The sequence below is a fragment of the Lipotes vexillifer genome, unplaced genomic scaffold (genome assembly GCF_000442215.2).
Source record: "Lipotes vexillifer unplaced genomic scaffold, Lipotes_vexillifer_v1.1 scaffold217, whole genome shotgun sequence".
In the NCBI taxonomy this organism is placed as follows: Eukaryota; Metazoa; Chordata; class Mammalia; order Artiodactyla; family Lipotidae; genus Lipotes; species Lipotes vexillifer.
In genome coordinates this window covers 2,933,582-2,943,922 of record NW_006788200.1, presented here as the reverse complement: position 1 = coordinate 2,943,922, position 10,341 = coordinate 2,933,582, and the positions used below count along the sequence as shown (strand labels likewise).

Genomic DNA, 10,341 nt, shown 5'->3' with positions numbered 1-10,341 from the left:
CCAGAGGCAGGTGCTTATCCCTTTTGCCCATGCAATGAAGACTGTTTGAGGAGATAATTCTTAACACTGAATTTGCACCATGAGCACAACACTTGGCCCAGTGCTGCTGTCAGCTGGAAATAAAGAGCAACAACTTTTCTGGGTGAGTACACAAGCCAGGAGGCAAACCAAATACAGTACATAGAACAGGCAAGCTCAATCATTTTCTGGCAAGCAGGGTTTTGTAAAATGATTCTAAGAATCATTCTAATTACTCTTATAGAATACTAGAAAACAGGACTGATCATACTATTGCTCATATATAAAAGGAGAATACCAATATAGAAAACAGCTAAAATATGTACACAGATTTTAGGGGATATTAAGTAGCCTTCCAAAAAACTTTTTGAAAAGGTTTTCTCTAAGGAAGTTTTCTTTTTTATTCTTGAAGGGAAATGTGAGAATGCACTGCTGTGCTGCCATACCATGACTATTCCAGATCCATAACTTTAAACTTCCAACTGAAATGGCGTTTGTACATAAAACCACTTAAGAAGAAAACGTTAGTGAATTCCCTGCACCATTTCGGTCCAGTGGTTAGGACTCCCCGCTTTCACCGCCAAGGGCCCAGGGTTCAATCCCTGGTCAGGGAACTAATCCCCACAAGCTGCAAGGCGCGGCCAAAAAAAAACTTTCACACTAATAAGGTCAAATGATTTGCAGGCCCAATGGGGAAGTAGCCAGAGTAATAGAGGAAGTCAGACATTCCCGGGTTTGAATGTCTTTCTGCCATTCACCTCCTATGGTACCTCGGACAAGTCACTGCTTTTTCCAGAAGTTTCCATATGTGTGAAATGAAGATAATGTCTTTCTTGTAGGGCTGTGAAATAAAATGAGCTAATAGGTAAAGAAAGATGTGGATTTAAATCCTCAGTCTACCACTTACTAGCTGTGTGACTACGGACAAGTAACTAGTTAATTCAACATACTTATTGAATTCAAAGTACAAGCGATGCAGGACAGACAAGGTCCCTAACATCGGGAAGTTTACATTCTGGTGTGGTAGGCAGAAACTCAAAATAATCAAAATACAGTGTTAAATGCAATGATCTGGTGTTTTTGGATAATTATCTCAGGTCGGTCTTCATGAGGTGCTATAGTACACATAACACAGGTAGATAAATGGATATGCTTTTTCAAGAGCATATCCATTTATCATCACTTCATTTGCAAAAAGAGCACACTTTTAATTGTCACACTATTTGACTTACCTCCAAACATTTCTTCTTCAATAGTGGATACCTGTGAAATACGATTTGGACTCAGTTTGACATTTTTCATTCCTTCTTCAAAAACCTCAGCCTGGCCCAGAGTAGGCCAGATAATATAGACAAACCACTAGTTAATAAGACTTTTGCATGATAAGCAGTGACTGTATACATGTGAATGGAAGGCCATAAAAGGAATATGCGACTAGAGTGGGAAACTGGCTGCCCCTAAAGACCTTTCAATTAAGGCAACAAGTGTTCTTAAATGCTATTCATTTGAACCGAAAGATAGCCATAGGAAAAATGAATCTCTTTCTAGATTTTATCAGTAGCCACTATCCTTGCCAGATATACAGCTTATAGCAATACCGAAAGACACAGCAATATTGAAAGATAGCCTAAGAAAATGCACTCCCATTCACCCACTGTAATAAGAGTACTAATATTTATTGAATGCTTACCATATGCCAGGCAGTTTTTATATGCTTTAATGCTTTATATGTATTATTTCATCTTATCCTCACAAAAACAGATAGGTATTATCTCTATTTTATGTATGAAAAAAATGAGACATTTTAAAGCATTTAATCAACTTGCCTAAGGTTGTCCAAGTATCACCCAATATGTGATTTATAATTATGTATATGAACTGTTATTCTATACTGTAATAATACTATATATATCATGTAACAACATACTATAAAATCTACTCAAAAAATTTAAAGGATGAGATTTAATGTGGACTTTTTTTTTTTTTTTGGCTGCGTCGGGTCTTAGTTGTGGCACACAGGCTCTTCGTCGCAGCGCTCAGGCTTCTCTCTTGTTGTGGCGTGCGGGTTTTCTCTTCTCTAGTTGCGGCGCACAGGCTCCAGAGCGCGTAGGCTCTGTAGTTTGCGGCCTGTGGGCTTGGTAGCTGTGGTGCGCAGGCTTAGCTGCCCCACGGCATGTGAGAACCTAAAAGATGAGATTTTAAAGAAGAAATACAAATAGAGGATCCAGTGTTTTCTCCCTTTTTCCAATGGCTTACTAAACATGTGCCCCACTTTGAAGACCACTGCTTTAGATAACAGGCAGTCAAAATCCAAGAACAAAACAAAGTGAAGATTATCAGTGGCTTTCAAACTTGTATATGTATCACAGAATTAGTACCATCCCAAACACATTTATAATAGCAACTCTAGACTGTAAAAAGTTACAGGGGAACTTGTGCTCTCTTTAAAGACATCCACTCCCCTGCTCTTTCCATGGAGCTTTCCAAATCTGAGACTTGGGCCCTGGGCTGGCTTGGGGGATGGGGAGGACTCTTTTTCAAAAGTCTACAGTAGAGTTCTAGGAATCTCAGCTCCCAGAAGCCTCCCTCAGGCAAAGGCATGGAAAGAAAATATTACCTTCGATATTACCTTGCACCGGCTGGACACAGGCACCTGAGAGCCTCCTAGGAATTCAGGAATAAAGGCCAAGGACACTTTAACACCCAAGGCTGCTAGAACTGCTGGGAGTTGACAGGCTGCAAAAAAAATCCACCTACTACCAAGTGCCAAGTTCAAATGACATGCTTTTTTTGTAGTCAAAGAGCACATTTTTCATACTGAATCCTCACATTTTCTTTATTCTATAATAGGCAAAATTGTGAAAAGGGACTAATACTCAAAACATGAAGTATCACATATTTCCATTTATTAAAGATAATTAGGATTTTCTTAAATTCTGAAACTCTATAGATTTTACAGTAATCCTAATGATATCTGTGAGAGTAACTCTGAGTTTCAGTTTTCTAAAGGGGTTAAAACTTTTTTTATTTCACATTTTTCCCCTCTAGAAGAACAAGGTTAACACAAATATAGAATTTTTAAAGGCTTGAGCTTCAAAATCATGAACTTCTATAGGCTTATGCCGTATTTGGAAGAGAACAAGGTCAAGATAAATAATCAAAAGTAAATTCCTCACTAGTCATGTGATTTGATGGTATGCACTTACATACCAGTTTGGCCATAAAGCCCCAGAAAGGTGAGACCACTGATATTGTTGGGATATTGCAAAGAATTCATTTGCTTACGCTTTTTCTTCATGTCTCTATTTGGACTCCTGCTCAAGTAAAATTATAAGTTGATACAGAAAAAAAAGGACCTTCAAATATCTGCAATTGGTAATACACCAGGGAATCTTTACCTAGTGATGGAAATGTAGCCACCTTTAGCTCCAGAGAGCTGGCCTAAGAACACAGCATATGTTTCACTAAGCAACATTTAAGATGTTGCTATACTCCAAGTCAAATGCCTCACTCCAGTGAGAATTTATTAAGGTTTTCTGGTGGTTACAACACCTAAACTGAATAAAATATTGACATCCCCTCTACCTATCCACACACACTCATCCGTTCTCTTTCTCTCTTTGTATTTACATACACACATTTTTTAAAGGTTAACTTCAGCTTTTCATGCCAGAAGCAGAAGGCATAAGAAAATGTCAATAGATTCCAATTCTTACATAAAACTATATACCACAATGTGAAGAACTGGTAGCTCCAGACTCAGTTCTAAGAGGAAGAGTATTCTCATTGACCACATTGGGCTAGCCACTCAGAATTCACGCCTTCTACATGAACTTAGCATCCCTCATCTAAAAAGGACCAGAATGGGGCATTTTACTAAACAAAATATAGTTTTTTACCCTGGACTTCACTTCAACTACCATTTCCCCCCCAGCCCCTCTCTTTTTAAATTTTTTTAAACATCTTTACTGGAGTATAATTGCTTTACAATGTTGTGTTAGTTTCTGCTGTATAACAAAGTGAATCAGCTATATGTATACATATATACCCCCATATCCCCTCCCTCTTGTGCCTCCCTCCCACCCTCCCTATCCTATCCCTCTCGGTGGTCACAAAGCACCGAGCTGATCTCCCTGTGCTATGCAGCTGCTTCCCACTAGCTGTCTGTTTTACATTTGGTAGTATATATGTCAATGCTACTCTCACTTCATCCCAGCTTACCCTTCCCCCTCCCCAAGTCCTCAAGTCCATTCTCTACATCTGTGTCTTTATTCCTGTCCTGCCCCTAGGTTCATCAGAACCATTTTTTTTTAAGAGTCCATATATATGTGTTAGCATACGCTGTTTTTCTCTTTCTGACTTACTTCCCTCTTTACGACAGAGTCGAGGTCCATCCTCCTCCCTACAAATAACTCAATTTCATTTCATTTTATGGTTGAGTAATATTCCATTGTATATATGTGCCACACCTTCTTTTTCTATTCATCCATTGATGGACACTTGGGTTGGTTCCATGTCCTGGCTATTGTAAATAGTGCTGCAATGAACAGTGTGGTACATGACTCTTTCTGAATTATGGTTTTCTCAGGGTATATGCCCAGTAGTGGAATTGCTGGGTCATATGGTAGTTCTATTTTTGGTTTCTTAAGGAACCTCCATACTGTTCTCCATAGTGGCTGTATTAATTTACATTCCCACCAACAGTGCAAGAGAGTTCCCTTTTCTCCACACCCTCTCCAGCATTTATTGTTTGCAGATTTTTTAAAATTTCTTTATTTTTTGGCTGCGTTGGGTTTTTGTTGCTGGGCACAGGCTTTCTCTAGTTGTGGCAAGCAGGGGCTACTCTTCGTTGTGGCTCACGGGTTTCTCATTGCGGTGGCTTCTCTTGTTGCGGAGCACGGGCTCTAGGCACGTGGGCTTCAGTAGTTGTGGCACACAGGCTTAGTTGCTCCACGGCATTTGGGATCTTCCTGGACCAGGGCTCGAACCCGTGTCCCCTGCATTGGCAAGCAGATTCTTAACCACTGCACCACCAGGGAAGTCCCTGTAGATTTTTTGATGATGGCCATTCTGACCGGTGTGAGGTGATACCTCATTGTGGTTTGATTTGCATTTCTCTAATGATTAGTGATGTTGAGCGTCCTTTCATGTGTTTATTGGCAACCTGTATATCTTCTTTGGAGAAATGTCTATTTAGGTCTTCCGCCCATTTTTGGATTGGGTTGTTTTTTTTTTATATTGACCCCCAGCTCTTATCTTTTTTTAATTTATTTTATTTATTTATTTATTTTGGCGGTATGTGGGCCTCTCACTGTTGTGGCCTCTCCCATTGCGGAGCACAGGCCCTGGACGGGCAGGCTCAGAGGCCATGGCTCACAGGCCCAGCCGCTCTGCGGCATGTGGGATCTTCCCGGACCGGGGCACGAACCCGTATCCCCTGCATCGGCAGGCGGACTCTCAACCACTGCGCCACCAGGGAAGCCTCCCCAGCTCTTATCTTAAACAAGTGCTATGTTATCTGCCACTAAAGGACTTTAGCTGATGGTTTTATAAAGCAAAGCAAGGCATCATAGGAAAAAGAGCTCACACACAGACAAGTTATAACTTTGGAGGCTTTGCTCTCTAGCATGTGATTCTTAAGGTGCTGATGAATTATTCAGAAGTGGGCTCCACAGCTGGCTTCGTAGGATTTATACATCCCAGGTACTCAAGAGCTGGTTCTGCTCAAACAAAAACTTCTTTGCACATAGGGGATGCCTCCCTCAAAAGAAGGACTGCAGTCACAGGTATACTGTGACTACCAGTTCAATACCATGTGCATACCAACAAGGCTAGTAAGGTATGAAATATATCAGATAATAAACTGTCTAAAAGGAGTTGGAGAGAATCTAGCCATTATCATTTCATTCTATACTTCCATTTTCTAAGAATGAGTGTCACTGTGATAAAACACCAACTGACACATGGACCCATTATTTCACCTACAGCCTATCTTAGGCCAAATACAAACACCATTAAAGACTAAGAGCCTTCTTCAGGAAGATATTTTTGGATAGAACTATACATTTTGTGTTGCTAGAATTTTTTTAAAAAGATAGAGTATAATACCTCTCTCACATGCCTAGCAATGTAAACAAAATTAGATAAACAGCAGAAAACATTTCAACAAAGATAATTTTAGGAAAACTCAGACTAAATTAACTTTATTTTATAAGGAATTTAGAAAACATGAGCAAATATTGATATTGCATTAAAAAAACAAATTAACCGGTACATCATTCAAATCTTAAAAATCAAGGAGTGTGACACTAAAAAAATGTAGTAACAGGGGCTTCCCTGGTGGTGCAGTGGTTGAGAGTCCACCTGCTGATGCAGGGGACGCAGGTTCGTGCCCCGGTCCAGGGAGATCCCACATGCCGCAGAGCAGCTAGGCCTGTGGGCCATGGCCGCTGAGCCTGCACGTCCGTAGCCTATGCTCCGCAACGGGAGAGGCCACAACAGTGAGAGGCCCGCGTACAACAACAACAAAACAAAACAAAACAAATGTAATAACAGAGAAATGTGCTTCATTTTAACAAAGTACTATCAGTGGCTTATTACAACTAGATATACAAACATAAAGGTAATAATGCTAAAATGATGTAAAACTCTGAATCTCCAAGTGATGGAGCAGGCTGAAGGGAGCACCAACTGCCATCAATGTGGGACTGCAACATATTCTATCAAAAGAAACAAACTATCACTAGGTAACAAAAATAAGGATATAAATAAAATGGGGGGAGGGGGGAGGAACCCAAGATGCCTGAAATCTTATAGTAAATGGTTTATTTGGTTCTGTTGCTGTGTTGTGTCTGTTTTCTTCCTCTAAGAAAAAAAGAGGATATGCGAGGGATCCAAGAATATTTCCAAGTTATACCTTATATTTTCATTAAGGATAACTTTATATAGAAGAAATCATGATTGATACTCTTTGTCACTTTAACCACCTAACCTACTATTAAAATAATTTAACAGCTATAATATTCTTTGGGTTTTTTCTTTTTTAAAAACTCTAAGTCAAGAATACTCAAAGGAACTTCTATATCTTTTAATTTAAGAGATACATCTATTTATTTCCTGAAAATTTTATTTTTTCAAGAAGTGACAACAATATGAAGTTCTAATACACCAGGAGTCTTGAAAAAAATTAGGTGATCCAATTATAACAATTTAAATTAGAATATTCAGGAAATATATCTGAAGGCTCAAAAATATAATTTATGATTCTTTGTGAACTAAATTTCACTGAGACATGCTTAAAGTCTAAGTTTAAAATGTGAGTGCCATTATGCTTTTTTTAAGAAAGAAAATTCACAACCTATTCAATAATCCTGAAGAAAAATCAGATTGGTATGGTGTTTGTATGTACAGATGCATAAACGAACACTTTCAGGGGAAAAAAACAATCATATTAATATTTATAGGCTACAAATCACTTTCTTTTAAGGAAGATCAGAAAAGAGTTAGTAGCTAGGCACAGAGCCAGAGGTTGTGAGGGGAACCTAAAAGTAGTAAATACTAAAACTCTTAGCAGTGTAAAGGAATGCAAAAAGTTCTTATACTACAAATTTTTAATTTTACAAAACCAAAAACCAGTCCAACTATGGCCCATACATGATAATAAAAATTGAAACAAAAACTTTGAACCCATTTTGTAAAAATTCTATTATAATATTCTTAAATATAGTTCATATTGTTCCACTGAATCAAGTAAGATTTAAGCTTAAGGTGGTCACAAAATTAGAGAATTTTACCTTTTCTGAGGAGATTATCACAATTTCATTGCAAGAAGATAAGGTGAATAGCCCCTTAGCGACTTATATACTTTATTTCCTTCAATGGAAAGTCCAAATATTTTAATTTTCTTACGCTTCTGGAATATTATCCAGATTTACATTAAAGGGCACTTTAATGAAAACTTTAAATATAGTTTGATAATTCTGGGGATACTTACTGAAAGAAGATTCATTAGCAAATACTGGTTTCTTGTATTTAAAAAAAAAAAAATCAGCAAGACAGAATTTTAAAAATCTTAACTTAAAATACACTGTAAACTGCAGACAACAATTGCCACATGTATCACAGACCAGCACAGGTAAAAAGTTTTTTCCAGATGTTTTATAAGACTTTGTATCTTCCTTTATTTGTTGGTTGGTATGAATTTTGCTACAAGAGAAAATAAAAGGCATATGATCAGTAAGAGGGAGAAAAAAAAAAGAAATATGTTAGGTAATTTCCTTTACAAACTTATAAAACTATCAGATATTTAAAATAAAAAAATATTAATAGTATATTGAGGAAGAAAGAACTATTCAACAATCATCTCCCTCTGTTCACTCGACTGTTCCTTAACAACGGTTCTGAACCAACTTAATGGTGGTGGCATTCTTTTTCTATCACTCCTTGGTGAAAGTCACTTGATTTAAACGTTGTTTTTATTCTTCCCTCTTGTTTTGTGTACCTTCTATTCTTTAAATTTTTTATCCACCCGAAAGAATGTTCTGTAAGGGAAATTTTAGAAAAGCCCTCAAAAACACATTCTTAGAGAAAGGATAAAGTTTCCTTTCAAAGGGTCCTCATCCCAATGTACACACTGTAGGGAGAGTTTACAGGGATGTGTCTGCTTCCTTTGGAAAGGTGGTCTACAAAAGGCCGCTTTATCCAAAATCAGATTAAGTCCTCATCAAAGTTTAAAAACACTCAAAACACCTAAGTTTAAAAACACTGGCAAAAATGTAGAGAAACTGGAATTTTCATACACTGCTGAAAGTAATGTAAACTGGTGTAACTACTCTGCTAAACTACACATACCCTATAACTAGCAATTCTAGTCCAAGGTATATACTCAAGAAAATAATATATTAAAGTGTACCGAAGAGACATGGAAGAATGTTCATAGAAGTATTATTCATAAAAACCAAAAACTAAAATGACCTCAAAGTCTAAAACATAAATTAACTGTGGTATATTCACATGCTTAAATACTGTACTATTTAATACTACTGATTTCCTCAAAGTAATGTTGAGTGAAAGAAATCAGATATAAAAGAGTACACAGCATTTGATTCCACTTAAATGGAGTTCAAAATTAGGCGAAACTAATCTGCAATGTTGTAAGTCAGAATAATGTTACATTTGAGGGCAATGAATAGTGACAAGGAGGGGCAGGAGCAGGGCTTCTGGGATACTGGTGATGTTCTGTATTTCTTCAACTGGGTAGTGATCACATCAGTGTGCTTATTTTGTGAAAATTCATCAAACTATATGTATATCATTTGTCTACTTTTCTTATTTATATTATAGTTCAATAAAACATTTACTAAAACAAATAAGTCCTTGAGGTTTTCACTCACCAGCCGGATCAGTTCTTCTTTTATAAGCCTGGTGATTTCTGCCTTTGCTTTCTGCACAGCCAGTTCATTGGCACCTGGTGAGTGAGTGGAGAACATTATTTGTATTACTAGATTTATGCTGGATGTTTATCCACTGCATAGAGATCGGTAGGTGACTTTCAGCAACATTGTACTACTTGCCAAGATAGTCTTTCAATACCTGGTGGAACATCATCTACATTGTATCATGGCTGCTTATTATTATGATTACTTTTAGAGTTTCAGATGTAGCCAGTGATGTGTTAAGAGTGTTAAGGTTAGTGAGGTACTAGTGTTACAAGTTCTTGGTATGTTGGTATGCAAAGAAAAGATAATTCGCAATTTGTCCAGAAGAGAAGAAGAAAAAGGAAAAGGAAAATATAACTTCCTAGGTTCATTTATTTAGCAAATATTTATTGGATGTTTATTATGCTCTTTAAAGTCAGCAAATGTTTTGGAAAAGTGTCACCTGAGCAAAGTCTTAAAGATGAATGGAGGACTAGCCAAGTTGGAGGAGGAGAGATGACATGAAAAGTATTTTACGAAGGGAATCATGTGTGTAATGGTACAGATTAAGAAAGTCATGCTTAACTACTGAAAAGTAAGAGGAGTACAGCATGGTTGAAAAATTTAAAGTGTGAAAGAACACAGCAAGAGAGCCAAGTAGATGAGGTCGGCTGAAGACGTTTGTATAAATTCAAGAAACATTAAGCACCCACCATGTATGCTATACTGTAAGAGATTCATTATACAAAGTACTCATTCATCTCTTTATGATCTTTTGGGCTACTAGAAAAACAAACTTGTAAAGATAGTACAGCAAGATGAGTAGGTAGTAAGTAGTCTACAAGAACAACTTTTTTTTTTTTTTCAAAATATGTTTAATGATGCGTCTTTTTTTTTTTTTTTTTTT

The 10,341-nt window shown here is 37.3% G+C and overlaps 1 protein-coding gene across 1 annotated transcript in view; it reads right to left on the bottom strand.

Moving 5' to 3' along the window:
• Window positions 1-7,622: 7,622 nt before the first annotated feature.
• The window catches only part of DDX46 (DEAD-box helicase 46), a 61,390-nt gene continuing 58,671 nt past the window's right edge, over window positions 7,623-10,341 (bottom strand). The window contains exons 22-23 of the mRNA XM_007461368.1: window positions 9,411-9,484; window positions 7,623-8,223 (exon numbers count right to left, since the gene is read on the bottom strand). Of these exons, the coding sequence (XP_007461430.1) occupies window positions 8,176-8,223; window positions 9,411-9,484 (122 nt within the window). The 3' untranslated portion in view covers window positions 7,623-8,175. The remainder of the gene's footprint in view (window positions 8,224-9,410; window positions 9,485-10,341) is intronic.